The sequence below is a fragment of the Harpegnathos saltator genome, unplaced genomic scaffold, assembly GCF_003227715.2.
Source record: "Harpegnathos saltator strain DR-91 unplaced genomic scaffold, Hsal_v8.6 scaffold5, whole genome shotgun sequence".
NCBI classification, from domain to species: Eukaryota; Metazoa; Arthropoda; class Insecta; order Hymenoptera; family Formicidae; genus Harpegnathos; species Harpegnathos saltator.
Window position 1 is genome coordinate 476,896 of NW_020230315.1, and position 15,730 is coordinate 492,625.

Here is a 15,730-nt window from a genome sequence, read left to right on the forward strand (position 1 = left end):
CGTTTAAACGCACAATGTGTGAATGGCTGCGCTCGCGTTGTATCCTGCTCGGTCAAGTAATTGTGCGCATTCGTCGTGTCGCGATCCAGAAGAGAATCCCATTTATCCGGAGAAGAGGGAGGCGTTCTTCATCGAAGAATTTCGATATCTCGAGCCCTCCGAGGAAAAGCATCACCGTTGATGACGAAGAGACCTTTCGTCGCGTAACAGAAAGCCAACACGTATTCATATCTTTCTCTTTCTCTCTGACCCGTTCGTTAACAGGATTACCTCGACACACAGGCCTAGCTCCTGCGTATTCTGCGATTTCCGCCGGGCCGAGTCTCCGCTCTCCCGCTCTTGCACTCCTCTCCCGCGAACTTCCCGTCTCTTTGCGGACCTTTTACTTTTCTAACGCGCGAGCCGGTCGCGAACGGACCCGGTCTCTCGTCGGTGGTGGTGCGCTATCATTACCGTCATTATGCACTCTCCGAAGGCGCATCTAACGAGAGTCAGGTCAAGGATTTCGATCCAAGCGCACGCGGCATCCGCGAACTCGTTAATGCCGTCGCCGGACGAACCGCGGCGACGAGCATAAAGCGCCGGCACGGCCGACCTCGATGCACGCACGTGGTATCTGGATGCACCCACACGCGTCGTCGCATACGATTACCGCGATTTCGATAAGAGCACCTGCCAAGTCGACCCGCAACAAACGAGATATCTCTCGACGTGAGCTAGCAGCGTGATTTCCTAACGAGCTCCTGACTTTCGTAACGCTCGGCTACGCTGTAAAACACCTTCTCGTGCCTCCGATACCGCCTCGTTAATGCACGCGCCGGATGTTTCTCCTCGACACGCACATATTCATTAACACTGGAAGAGCAATCTCGCTCGGCTAAAGTCACAATTTGGATGAAAAACGTGCGAGGTCTAAAGACGATATAAGACGTATGAAGCAAAACAACCTGCCAATCGTCTGTATCTTTCCCCGGGTCATTGCTGTGAGCAGCGGCGAATTGAACATTCGCAGGTGGCGGACAGGTTGTCGCTCCCCTGAGATGAGAGACTCGGATTAAGTAGTATTAAGCAACTTTGTACTTCCGCGATTGTTGCATGAGAGACAAGACTGTGTGGAGTCAATTGTAACCGTAACGACCGTGAAAAGTCCTTTCCTAGTTGGTGGTACTCTTGGATGCCTTTCCAAATTACCTTGACCAGATTCACTTGTTTTCTCCGGTCTGCCGTGTGATAATGTCTGATCGACTCGGTGTATCTTCGCAGGACTCTATGGCACGCTCTTCAGGCGCAACAAGGAGGCGGCCTTCTCCAACTACAGGCTGTGGGAGAGCGCCGGCTTCGTGATCGCCTACGCGTACAGCACGCACCTCTGCGCCCGTATGAAGCTGTACGTGATGCTGACGGTGCTGATCACCGGCACAATGGGCTACATCGTGGTCGAGCTGCTGCACAGGCGCAAGCAACGGCGGCTCAAGGCAATCGCCGAGGACCCGAAGGCCGCCCAGGCCGAGGCGAATCAGCCAGAGGAGACCGACGACGAGAAGGACGACCTCGACGACGAGATCATCATCACCCACTTGTGAGCGACCACGTCGACGACATGGTCGTTCCTCCTCATCTTCGCATCACGACCGTCCGTCTCGTCGACGGGGAAATCGCCAATCCGATGAACTCTTCCTCCACCTCCCACCCCATCATTCCCGACCGCGGGATCAGCTCTACCCGTCGCGATTCCCTGTCGACGAGGACCACGATGTGAGGGGAACGCGCACCATCACGACGCATCCGAGACGACGTGGAGTCGTGCGCACGAGAAAGAGAGAGAAAGAGGATTCGCGTCGCGGAGGTCCAAGGCAGGCACGACCAAGGCTCTCGCGGGCTGTGACTCGTGTACGTGTATCTTCCACGATGAAGTGGAAGCGCCTGGCGTCGCTAGGCTCCGCCACGCGGACGCTTCTTCGCGAGGAAACGCGTCAGGTGTGTCGGCAACCCGGGCTTTCTTCTCCTGCTCGACGGGAGCGGAACGAGTCGATGAAGAATAACGCCGATCTACGCTTGTGTGGTGCTAAGGAACGCGTCGCAGAGGTCTTTCTCGTGTTACCGCGAGTGTGGGATTTCTGCCGCCGTAGCTCGAGGTCTTCGAATCGCAGCGAGACACGTGCACGGGAACCATCCCGATCGCGACGGCGATGTTCGCGATTGAGTGCGCAGTATCATACGCAGACAGTGCATTAACTTCTTTCGAGTTCGCATGGTATTTATTACGCGCAGGATATTGTCGAATAGTGTTCACGACGGCGCCGGAAACGGCAATCGTTATTCGCCGTCGTGAAGAGCGAACGTACTTCTTGCGGATTGCGGAACGGTGTCGAGGGTTTTACGCGTCGATGATCGCTGGAGCTCTGCATCGGCTTCTCGATCGTGAAATCTTGAAATTTCAGCATTTACATTCTACTTCTGAGAGCGCGTCCCATTAGTCGCTTCGGCGCCTTTTATTTTGCAGACACAAAGGGACACGCCGGGACACACCGGTGCCAGTTTGATGCGTTCAGCGGTCTTTGCTAATTGATCGCCCACAAACTTTTCTACTGCGAGGGCTACTTAGTCAACAGCAATTTGCAAAGACCACTGTGTGCATCGTGTTTAAATAAAAATACACACGACTCGTGTCTGCAATCCGTAAGTAATGCGAATCGGCATAAGAGTCGACGAAAATTGGTCGTATTTGAATTTACACAATACTCTGCTCTCAAAAAAAAAAGAAAATGGAGAAGAAAAATATGAGAAGAAAGAAACCCAGTCGCCCGCGCTTACGTCAATGAACGGCGCTCGAACAAATAATGAATGTCGTTTATCGGTCACGTCGGCGCAGCGAGATTCCCTCGCATTTTTCGTGCGCGGAATCTACGCGGACAGCACGTGGGGCGTGAGTGTTGGTCTGTAACAGTATTCTACCTGCAAAGAAAAGGCGAACTAAAAGGAATAGACGGAGGTTCATTCAGAAAGCGAGGCTGAATCCCGTCTGATCGTCGGAGATTCAAGTCATGATTCATTGGAACGTCTTTTGGACATTCTTTCCTCTCGCTTCATAACGGCAAATTTATTTTGCGATTGCCGGATTAAACAGATTATTTTTCTCGCAAGAATGAAGAGTAAACTTTTTCTTTTTCTTTTTTTGCCATTCGTCGAATCACGTTGCCTTTTTAAAGAAAAAATACTAACCAACTGAAAAAGTCGAGGGATTCGTGTATCTGAAACTGGGAGATTGAAAACCTCGCGGAGCGAAACTCTGCCGATTTCTACCGCTCGACCTATTTTCTGCGGGGACCTTATCGCTTGCCCTTTAGAGACCGGAGGAAGAGGAAAAGGTGTAAGAAACATATCAAGTTACTAGAAACACACCGTAATCCGCTTGGATACAACGTTCCGTCCTACCTATACGGTAGCTCAAGAGTCTACGACATAAGCTTAAGGATACGATCCTAGCAAAATCCATTGCGAGTCGCCGTGTACCGATAGAGCGTCTCTCGTCTCTCTGATCGACATTAAAACGCGTGAGATTGTAGGGAAACGTAAATGGAATTTTTCGATTCATCGTTCTTATGTGGTCACTCTTTTTTTAAGTCGATATAACTTGGAACGAATATCACGATCGTATTCTACTGAAGCGTATATATCTTGTTGCACGTTTATTTATAAAAGGATTGTCGGTACGTGAGAATATTAAAAACTCGTTATTTATATCGCAGAGCGGCGAGGTTAGAGGAATTCCGTACAAATATTCCGATTAATACTCCAGCTTATTAATTTCCATCGGGCATCCCGCTGTGCAATTATGAGCGCGCGCGCGCGCACAGAGAGAGAGAGAGAGAGAGAGAGAGAGAGAGAGAGAGAGCAACTGTTAAAAATAACTCTGTTTTCTCATAAACTGTGTAATTCCGTGGAATGGCAGAGAGAGAGTCGTCCTTAATCGATGCTGCGATGCTATCAGCTTGTGCATGAGTATGAGAATGTCCATCGGAACAAATGCCCGCCGCTTTTACTATGTTGTATCGCCGATTTCAAGACGATCACATTAGCCGAAAATGCCGTCGAAGCAAATCAATCTGATACATGCAACCGCTTTGTTCCTCTTCATCATCGCGCTTATCTGACGTTCACCGAGGCATGCGACGATAAAGCACCGACGAAGTCCTCGCGTCGCGTTAGCGAGCGACGAAGAAGGAGCGAGCGAGCGTTTCCCCGACGAGCGTCTGCGACCACTTTTTCCCGCGGTGGCGCGGACGAGAACGGGACGGGCAAGAAACCGGGGAGGACAGGAAACTCGCGAACGAGAATTCCGTCTCTCCTCCTCTCGAAAGGTAGGAGGAGGATATTCAGCCTCGCGTCGACTATTTATATACCGGTGATACTTATCCGTCCGTCCGTCTGTCCGTCCGTCCAACCGACCGACCGACCGACACGGTCCAGTCAGCTTCCAACGACGCGGCCCCGCGCCGCGTCCATTTCGTTACCTTCTTATTACACCCATCCACCTGCTTGCTCGTTTCCCGCGCTACTACCACCACCGGCAACTACTGACTCGGCAACCTGTCGGGGAGCGACGCGACGCGACGCGATTTTCTGTGTGCCGTCTCTCTCCGCGCGCGAGGAGGGCTCCTTAATGATCGCTGTGTGTTGGAAGCCGCGCGCCGGACGAACGCGGAACGCGCCGCGCGTAACGGCGCTCGCTTTGCTCGCTTTTACCTCGCTTTTACGCGCGTCGGTCCTCTCCTTTCTTTTCTTTGCTTTCTCTCTCCTTTTTTTAACCTTTCTCTCTCTCTCTCTCTCTCTCTCTCTCTCTCTCTCTCTCTCTCTCCCTCTCTCTCCCTCTCCTTGTTCCTCTCTTGCCCGCTCGTCATTTTCTCAATGCCGCGAAAAGTATTACGGTTCCTCGACGGGGCCGCTTTTTTTAATTCTACACGCGCTCATCGCGCCCTCTCTCTTCCTCCCTCCATCGCGGTAAATATCCTCGCCGCTGGAGTCCTGAAAGTGGAATGAAACGAACGACGGCGATCAGTATTAATCACGCTAAGTGAAACGACGCGACCGGTCGCAATCAATGATTTCCTCGTGTATCCCATTTGACGCGTGTTCGCAGGTATCAAGCGATCACGACGCTTTGTCGGGAGAAACGTAATTCTTTTCCGCGTTATCGAGATAACGTAAGGATTCTCTCTACCGGTGTCATGTTTTGGCGAGGAACCGTCATGCGGCGCATTACTTTCTCACGTATCTTTCGCAGAGACAATACCGCGCGGACTTTCTTTTTTTTCTTCTGCAAAAATTGCGCATGAATGCGAGGTCAAGTGCGAGCGACGACTCAAAATCGGAGACGCTCGTGTCGGGGAGCGATGTGTTCTACCGCAAACGCGCCGACGACACACCTTCACATATTATACATACTTTATACATGCCTTATTACACGTAGGATATCCTCTTTCGTAGTGATATCGAGAATGAATGTCTCCTGCAGCATTCTGTCAGCTCTATCTTACATATATCCTCCCCGCTATTTGTTGCATCACGAACATTGTAGATTTAAGTAGCTCAAGTTATCTGGTTGTAGCGGCGGGTGAGTGGGATTAGCGTCGAGGGAGGCCGAGGGAACGACGAGCAGGTGATTGGAGGTGTGCGCGTTAGAGTTTATCGTGTTGAATTCAAGCGCATGACAATAAATCGGCGAGCCTCGTTTGAGATCAGACCCAGCCTCCGATCCCATTCATTCGTGATCGCTGCACACTGTTAATACTGCAACTATAATTTACGGCACGAGACACGTGAGCGAACGTCGACGAGACGAATGATCAAGAACTTGCGTGCGTGTGTATGCGTGCGTGTGTGCGTGCGTGCGTGTGTGTGTGTGTGTGTGTAAAGGGGAGTTTCGTTCTCAGAGAGATTTTGATTCTCAGAGACACCTTGTGTTTCCATCTTGTCAGATCATATCTGCATCTTGAATGCTTCAAGGAAAAGACATGGTTTACTGGGGACCACGATCTAACAAATAGCTTTAAGCCTGCGAGATTAGACTTTCTAGATACTTTACTGAAAGATATTAGATTTCAGTGAACCCTCCTCCCTTCCCCCACTGATATTTACGGCGCGTTTATGTGCAATATAAATATATATATATATATATATACACAAATGATTGTTTATGAGCGGAATGCGTATAGAGAGTTTCACGTCATTCCGAGCCGACGACACAGAGATCCACGTTAGTTTACGTTCTTTCTGCTCTTATTGAGATTTGTAAATACCCAATTAGTAGTATTAATCAGTAGGCGTAACTATGCAAAAACGAAGGGAGCAACTGGACCTCGCTTTACACATCGAGCAAGTCTTATACACGTTGTTTTCTGTTATTTTTATTTAACTACGTTCGTGCACGTCGAGGAAGCATGCAAAAGCCCGAGCATTCGCGCCGTCGCAAACGAACGGATCATGCGGATTTGCCACTTTTAGGACACGTACGAACACGGTTGTTATTATACATATATCCTTAGATGAACTAAGAGGATTCGGCGTATCTGCTAAGTTTGTTGTTTTACCTACGATGTAAGATGTCCGGCGCGCCGATTGCTGTTGACGCGTCCCCAAACAACATATTGTACAGTATATTATTATTATTATTATTATTATTATTATTATTATTATCTTCACCTGTCCCCCCCTTATTATATCATCGCGTTCGATTGTTATCGTACATTATGATGACACGCTGATCGTAGTTACAATCATTACAATTGTTACGTCGCCTCAGATTATTGTAGCTATAGTTAATAATATATTATTATGTCATTATGGCCGACACGTAATGTTATATGTAAGCAGTAAGAATATCATTTTATTAAAATTGTCAATTAAGATATAATGTAAAGTTTTTTTATTCCTACTTCGTCCCCGATTGATGTTACCGAGTTTTTGTCCGCGTAAATGCTAATCTTCTATGGAGGGAAACGGTAATTCTTAGTAAATTAGATTCAACAAAGTTCTCATTCGAAATTTATGATATCATACAAGCTTAAAATACAACTTGTGTGATACATCTGTTAATTCAGTAAGTAATTAATTTGTCTAAAAAGACAATGCAACAATCTAAAAAAAGAAAAAAAAAACAATGAAAAATTAGGCAACTGAAAATATGAATATTATTGTAATTTTTCATCAATTTTTGTATAACGGGTATGGCAGATAATCTATACGATACAGACAATATGAAATCACGCGAAGATCTTCAAAGAAACGACTTTACGATCCAACGTTCTCGGAGGACAAGAGAACAAAGGAGGAAGTGACTAGCACGGTGTTATTATACGTTATCTCATTACGTAACTCCGTCGTAAACGCTATTTGCTCAACCGGAGTTAAGACCTATTCGCTATTCTGCAACGAAAGTTACAAATCCAAATGGAGGACTAAAATGAAACGTACAAGTGGCATCAGGTTGCCAATTTTTCTCGACTGCTAAATATATTTCTTTCATTTTATTAATAATAATATATATTAAAACGCAGTTAATATATATGATATGTAATATACGTATATGATCGGCGATATATATGATTTATTACAATAATGAAAATTATATACATGGCTTTACTTGAACAATTATGCATTCATAGTAGCAATTTATACGCGCGTGTATATGTATACATGTTATATCTTTGCTGTATATATAATATAAAAATATTCATATTAATTCGTTTTGTAGGCAATTTTTACTATTATTTATATAGGAAAACAGTCATATAAAATCATCACAATTACTGGAATACAAGATCTAACATGTAAAATTCATTTCTAGGACCCTAATGCTATTTACTACAGTAAAGATTTCCTACAGATAAGTACGTCCTATGATTAAGCACGAAAAAACAAAATAGATATTTTCGTCTCAACAAAATTTCGACAGAGAAATAATATAGGCATTCGCATAATGTTGGATTACATAATTGGATTCTCAATAAAATAAATTTTGCATACTCGAAACACACACCTTCCGCTACTTCACCTAACAGAGTCTAACAACGCTCTACGTACCTTAGGTCCCATAAAATGCTATACCGACATATAATCTGCTCAGTAAATCATACAAGAAAATAAATATTAAAGATTGCAGAGGTATTTTATTTCGTAATCTATTACGATCTTTAAGTTTATTTTCTTGCGTGATTTATACAATCGCAATCTTAATTCTGTTCAGTAATTATTTGGTGGCACGTCTGTATATAAATTAACAGTATATAGGTACTAGATACAATTTTGAAAATGCTACCATCTACAACACAAATCTACCTTGTCTTCTCGTTGAGCATGTATTCTTTTTTTATAACTTTTTTATAACAACTGAAAGAGCGCATCGGATAACTATCATGGTACAAGATGCATTGCCTATATTTTTTCATCATATATTAGCATCATAACAGGAGTATTATTTTTATACAATCCATATAAAATAGTTGGCTAACTATAATACTGTCTTATATACGAAATGCTAAGTATCCAAATGATGTATATATTATTAGTAAATCAAACATATACGAAATATTCGGTGTTAAATGTACATCTCTACTGTCCCTGTCGATAAGGAACAATGTACAATGTACTCGATGTGATCGTACACACATGATATAAATATCGCAACCATACTGTACGGTCGCGGACATAATAATAAGTGCTCGTTTTTTTGCAACTTTCGGAACGCATCCCGACTCGAGAGGAATGAGAGTCACTGCTCCGCCTGCGGAGCACGCTTGCGCAGTGACGAAAGGCGAGAAATGAAATATACGCGGTGGGACATATTATGATAATACAGACTCAGATGAAATGAATACTCCAGTATTAAATGGAAATGAGGGAACACAGAACAGACAAGAATCATCCGATGTAAGTCTTATACTCCGGGGAACATCCGAAAAAAGGTAGAGATAAATAACATGTTTGTGTTTTTAAAACAATAAGAACTTAATTAAGAGAATTAAGCTGCATTACGATAGTTACGATTCTGTTGTACATTTATATGTGATTTATTGTTTCAGTAACAGCCATTTTCAATAGCAGAAGCAATGATATTAGATACAGAAGCAGCTGTTATAGCGAATTTTAAATTTTTGGGACATACAGGCATGTACATGGAAGAAGAAAGGAGATGGAGAGGATGAAATTTATGATGCAAATATGGATACCAAACCAAATAAAGTAACGTTTACTATCATCTTGCGTTTTAATGATATTGTTCACGCTATTTGTTAGCATAATTTCTTATTTTTCAGGCATAAATAATAAATCATATATAAATGTATAACAGAATCGTAGCTATCGTAATGCAGCTTAATTCTCTTAATTAAATTCGTATTGTTTTAAAAACATAAACATTTCTATTTCTCGCCTTTCGTCGTGAGTCACTGCGCAGGCGTGCTCCGTAGGCGGAGCAGTGACTCTCATTTTTATCGAGTCGGGATGCGTTCCGAAAATTGCAAAAAAACGGGCACTTATTATTATTTCCGCGACCGTATGTGTAAAAAAGTATTTTATAACAGCCTCTAGTATTGGTATATGTTTAATATCACTTACGTTATGAGCATGATAACGTTAGACACTATGTTGCGTAAATATTCCATTTATACAATATACGTATAGTTCATATACGTGTATTTATATGCAGTATACTGATCTACAACAATTTAAATAACGGCGTTTTTGTCTTTTAGAATAAATTTGGTGATGATACAGCTAAAAAGATCATTATTACAGCAGACAATGCAACATTTTCATTCAGCTATTTGTCAATAACGGCACAATTCATAAAGCTCTCACAGCATGCGAAACACACACATTATGTAATAATGTATATATATTCGTATATATATATATAATGTATATATATTCGTAATGTATATATACATATATATATATATATATATTACATCTCACTATGCAACTATATAGATCCGGAGCCTACAAATTTCGTAAAGCTGTTATCCAAACTACTATTTGCTATTTCTTATGCTGGAAGACTCAGTGCAAACTATAAAATGTTTTAGGTCAGTGCTTGGAACTTGTTGCATTTACGAGTTGACTGTCAAATGTCATGCGTTAATTAAGTGAACACTTAACTAACATGCATTTGTCGTTCGAATCAGTTCGAATTCTACTGCACTCGAAAACAGTAGAATAACTGTATCAATATCGCACTGTGATCAATATCAAATATCAAGTGGCGCGATAGTGCGGCGACGCCAAGTACACGAAATAATGATAGATTAACGATAGATCAAGCACGACGCAGTGAAAACGTCGCGGCACTACCAATCACTTACTTGGAGTTTTCATGTTAAACTTTAGATGTCTCAAATATGAGACACCTCATAGGCTAAAGCCATAATTACAATACATCTCAAAGTGTTTTATGTAAGAATATAACATAAAAGGCACTGTAACAGTTCCGAATCTACGATCTTCAGCTGACATTCTGACGATTATCTATATTCTAACGAAATGAAGTGCATATCATTTGCAAAATCGCGCGGAATTATCACTCCCCGTTTCTAAGTACTATGTTTCAAAATACTCACAACGTGTTGCAGCAAATTTAAGGGAATATTGTATAAATCTTGAGCTACATCAAACTGACATTCGACACCTCGAGGTCTACGGTTTCATCCTTAAGTAGCATTCGCCTCTCCTCCTTCGTATTACCCTGCTTCTTACCGCCGCCCTTACGCTTGCCTCTGTTAGTTACCCCGTCCTCCTCGTCCATCATACGTAGAATCTGCGTTTGATCGGAACTTTCTATCGGGGCTATCGAGATATCGCGCACAGCTCGAAATTTGCCACAATTATTCAAATGCTCGTTCTCCAGTCGGAAAAAGTTCCATACGAATCGCCTGGAAGCAGTTTCACGATGAGAAAATGGTACACGTACATGAGAAAATTCTCGCGTGTGTTCGGACGATCTTACCTGAAAACCTCAAGAGGCGCTACTATGGAAGTCATTAAGTCACTAGAGACGTATTTCCATTCGACGAGTATGAAACTGACAATCCAGATAAATCGCAGTATAAAATCTTCTATTATAGCGAAGTAATAAAATCCCTAAAACACACGTGAAACGTAGAGTCTTTTGTATATCTTGTTCACATTGTATACGCGCTACTTACAGCTGCCGAGTAAACCATCTCTTCTCGCAGAAAGCGATTTTCAACGGCTTTTTTATCTAAAAGGCCCCAGTCCATCTTAAGATCCCATGTGTACGAATATATAGAATTTAACAGACAACTAAACAACCACGACCACAACCAGCCATTTTCCCAACGACTGGTATATGATGCTAAAAAAAATATATATATATATACATATATATATGTATAATCATATAAAAAAAATATACTTTATATTATCACAAGTACAACATACCTGCATAATAATTAGATAAAGTGTTAGTTACGACCACCAAGAAAGTCGTTGCGTACTTTCCAGCATTCACCAAATGCGGAAACGCCTCTTTCGAGTCTCGATAACGACGGACACATTGCGCGAAGCGAAACCACGCCGGCAGGCAATTAACAAACGACCTAATAATAATAGAACACGTACCAGACGTACATTCTGTACTGTCATGTTGCATGTGCCAATCACCGTTCATTATGTAAAAGCATATCAGAAAATACAAATCGACAAATGCTGTTGCCAGACTGTTGAATTGATCGGCTAACCAGAAATCGGCGAAATTGACATATGCAAATGGTGATATCACGACGCGTATCTGAAGCAAAGGAAAGAACCATGTCCTATTTTTTCATAGAGCGAGGCATTGATGCGCACGTTATTATACTTACTATGATCTTCAACAGCCATAAACGAGCTTCGTGGCGAAATATCTTGAGTGGGTTTATCAAGAAGACCACCATTATACAGACAAGTACTAACGGATTTACGTAAGGCGGTATGCTCAAACTGGCGCTATACAAAAAACTCAACAGACTAAGTGTCCAAATGACTCCAAGGACAGCAGCTAATTCCATGAGATGCTGCTCAGATAGATGATTTCGTGGATCCAGTTCGAATATTAAGACGTGATTCACACCGGAAGATCTCCAGCCGTAAACATTGACTCCAATAAGAAATAAAAATTCGATGATAAGCAAGGGGCCGCGGTACAGTCTAAATGCGATTTTCAGGTTTTCTCCGCCATCGTGGAAGATCGCTGAAAACAAACAACTTTGGAAGATACAGTTGTGTAAACATGTCATAAATTATGATATATAGAAACCTGAAAAAGTTTCCAGCAAACTCTTTTCTCAACAAACATCGACAAACAACGACAAACGTTTCCTCTCGCAACATTGATTATTTTTATGACGTGCGGTGGAATAAGTACTGATCGCGTAGATACTGACTTAATATCTCATAAGTTTGAGCTCAAAACATTATTTAAGACATACGCGCTGAAAATCATACGCGCAAAATGAAAATTTGTGGAGAATCTCGAAATTTTCTATCTCAAAACAAATTCCTGTCTATATAAATAATTTAGCAATACCTGAAAGGACAACTGCAACTGCCAGAACAATAAAACTACCAGAGAACAAGCCGACTTTGAATGTGGTCCATGGACTTTGGTGTTCACCAAGTGGTGGCACTCGAAGACGCTTCATGGCACGCTGACGGTCTCCACCTTCCAAATCGTTTGTCACTGTAGTCTCGGTCTCCTGTATCAGTTTATCAATGTCTTTGGAGGTATAAAAGTGTGAAATCTCCACGCACTCGACTCTCCATTTTGAACCAGCATCAACTGACAGTAACTAGAAACAATTATTAGAGATATGTTATAGACAGATTAGAGACCATTGTGCAATGAGATAACACAAACTATAAAAACAATAACTATGTTTTACTTGGTCATAGAGGAAATATGGATTTTATGTGCATGCATAGCAGCTGGTTCTTGCCACTGTTTTGCAATTATGAAGGGAAATATACAATGACAGTTATATTATTAGGATAATTGTGGTCTCTGAAATTACACAAACTGTAACTGATGAGCATAATAATAGAAGAAACACCGTAATACCATCTTATGCAAATACCTTATCATGTTTCTTGAGAATTTTGCGGAATCCAGTGTGATTCAGGTTTTGATAATTCTGAAGTAGGATCAGAGAAAGGTAGAACTCAGAAAACGCAAGTTTTAGCTCTCTTAGTTTTCTAGTGGGTAAAAGCGGTTTTGTGTTTATTTTCCCTTTGTTCTTTCCACTGCCTTGTTGCTCTAATGCAGTTTTCAATTCACTTTGCAGAGCTGCATATTTGCGTGTAGCTTCTGCTAATTTTTCTATAACAAAACAATGATAAACAAGAAATAGTTAATACAATTGCCCACAGGAAATATTATAAAGCAATTTTAGTACCAGGGAATTCATACCAGAATAAAAGGTATTGATCTTTTTTAATTCACGATCACAAAATGTGAAAAAAACTTCATCAAAAGAAGCAAAATGACGGGATATCACTTCTGGTTCCACACTTTCAGCCGATGGTGCTTCTTCCACTGCTGTGTAAAGCATTGCTTTCATCTCCTATAAATTCAAAAAAGTAACATTTAAAATTTAAAAAGTAGCTCTGAAGTAACAATTAAACATCAATGTTTTATTGTAAGTTCTCTGTATTTTATGTGTATATTCTATTAACACAGAATAACATTAAATATGTATATTTAAATCATACCTCATAGCTAATATATTGCTTACGCCATTCAGGCGTTATATGAGCAGATAGATGTTCTGCGAACTTCATGTTGTCTTATAAACTGCAGCAACACGTATCTAAAAGAAAGGTACAAATATAATGAGTATCCAAGATAGAAATGATGATTGCAATGACACTTTTTTGTAATTTTTGTACAAGTTATATTCCTGAATACAAAGGTACAAATAACAAAAAAGAGAGATCATATACAATAAAATATAAAGATACAAGATAGCACAACAAGTGGAGGCCAAACCACTTGGGTATTCCACCTTAACTGATCTAAATCTTGAATGAGGTTATAAACACATTTATATACCGAGGAACTTTGTCGGCGGCGGCTGATCAAACGTTTTATTCCTTGATGTTTGGTGTAATGATAAATATTTAATCACGCTACAGATAAAACTATTTGACATTCGCCAGCTATAGGTGAGTCAACTGTCAAGAATCTCCATATCCAACGATAATAAAAGTTCCGTTAAATCTACAATTTGGACTTTATTAAAACGAAAATTAAAGTTTCCTAAGAACTCTGTTATTTTAATAAGTATACGATAAAATTTTTAATGTTATATAAAGTTTTCATACATTTTATGAAAATAAAAGAAATGATATAATTGTAACGATAACGGTATAATGTGGATGTATTATAATGTATTATAATGTATTATAATGTATGAAAATAATTGAAATGAAAAAACCACAGCAAAAATATATAATATAAGCCTGAGAGAAAACCTGATAGATCTTCGCGTTACCATTCCGAGCTTAATTGAGCTATTGATTGAGCTGATGTTCCTGGAATTACTTCTTACTTTCTCATATATCACTAACACACAACCAGGAACAATGACGGTTTCCTACGAATCGTTTTGTCATATGTTTAGGCTTATAAAAAATTCAAAAGTATGTTATCAAATAAGCATGCTCCAAGTGTTATTCTCTCTAGTGACTCTTCTAGGACAATGTTATTATACCCACCGACGAGGTAATATCAGAGAGGAACGTGAGAGCGGCCAACACGGTGTTTTCGACGACACCGATTTTTCGCACTGGGAAAGGCCGCCATCTGCATCCATTTTGAGAGGGGAACTACGAGGCTACATCCACATTCAGGTTTCGGAGGTAAAACCTAAATGTGGTGGCAGTCCGTGCTACATCCATTTTTAGGCGGTTTATGTCCGTGCTACAACCATAATAGCATATTTGACAAGCACGGTCTCGCACATTGTTACGCGTTTATAACATGAATTAACATGTTAACATGTGCAAAAAAAAAAAAGAATTGACATTGTGTATGATTAATATCATGAAGATCATACGAAGTGTCCGGTAATTAGCTGCCAACCCGAAGTGTGAGGGTAGATTGGGTTGAGACAAACATAAAAGTCCCATACCATTTTGCGAGATTCGCAATAATTATCGAGTTATTAATGACAGAAATCTGAGGAGTAAAAGCGCGCCGACATAGATGATTTGAAAAGCGTTGCAGTTGCTCAGGGCAGCGATCATGAATCTTTTCCCTAGCATGAACTAATAAAAAGTAAAAGACTTCTGTGAATCAGTGAAAAATGAAAAATTTTATATGAATTTGTGAAAATCGAAACATTTCACACGACAATTGAGTCGTTCAACATGGCAGTTGCGCGTTCTGGATAATTCAATGAATACCAAAGAAATCAAATTGATCAAAATAATAATGTCCGTGTAGTCCGAAGGATATTACGTAACACGCAAAATCCGTTTGATATAATATCCAAAGAAAATGTTTCAAAATATGTATGTACAGGTAATATAAAACCTTATGCACCGACGAGATATACTACAAAGACTGATGACCTTACGGGATTTACCAGAGAATACCAGAAAAATTTCCCTGGTGAGGCACTCGGGTGAAAGAAGACCGTCTCGCATTTAGCGCAGTAAAATTTAATGGAAACTA

The 15,730-nt window shown here is 41.3% G+C and overlaps 2 protein-coding genes across 10 annotated transcripts in view; one reads left to right on the top strand and one right to left on the bottom strand.

The window, feature by feature from the left end:
• LOC105182085 (UNC93-like protein) overlaps positions 1-6,640 on the top strand; it is a 49,949-nt gene extending 43,309 nt beyond the window's left edge. The window contains exon 6 of one of the 2 annotated variants that reach the window (XM_011139243.3): positions 1,264-1,583. In XM_011139243.3, the coding sequence (XP_011137545.1) occupies positions 1,264-1,583 (320 nt within the window). Of the gene's footprint in view, positions 1-1,263 lie in introns of both variants that reach the window. The other variant, XM_025302574.1, reaches the window with a different exon arrangement.
• Positions 6,641-9,472: 2,832 nt separating this feature from the next.
• Positions 9,473-14,736, bottom strand: LOC105182084 (xenotropic and polytropic retrovirus receptor 1). Of its 8 annotated transcripts, XM_025302584.1 has the most exons (12): positions 14,527-14,736; positions 14,105-14,272; positions 13,765-13,862; positions 13,463-13,616; positions 13,131-13,372; positions 12,584-12,845; positions 11,880-12,247; positions 11,458-11,806; positions 11,202-11,371; positions 11,003-11,136; positions 10,617-10,928; positions 9,473-10,531 (listed from the first exon to the last, which is right to left on the bottom strand). In XM_025302584.1, exons 3-11 carry the CDS (start codon positions 13,831-13,833, stop codon positions 10,661-10,663), a joined length of 2,016 nt encoding a protein of 671 aa, XP_025158369.1. In that variant the 5' UTR covers positions 13,834-13,862; positions 14,105-14,272; positions 14,527-14,736; the 3' UTR covers positions 9,473-10,531; positions 10,617-10,660. The 8 variants fall into 8 exon arrangements, with proteins under 8 accessions (XP_025158369.1, XP_025158370.1, XP_011137540.1 ...); XM_025302585.1 differs by having other exon boundaries at positions 9,473-10,928; positions 14,604-14,736; XM_011139238.3 differs by having other exon boundaries at positions 9,473-10,928; positions 14,547-14,736.
• Between the last annotated feature and the right edge of the window lie 994 nt (positions 14,737-15,730).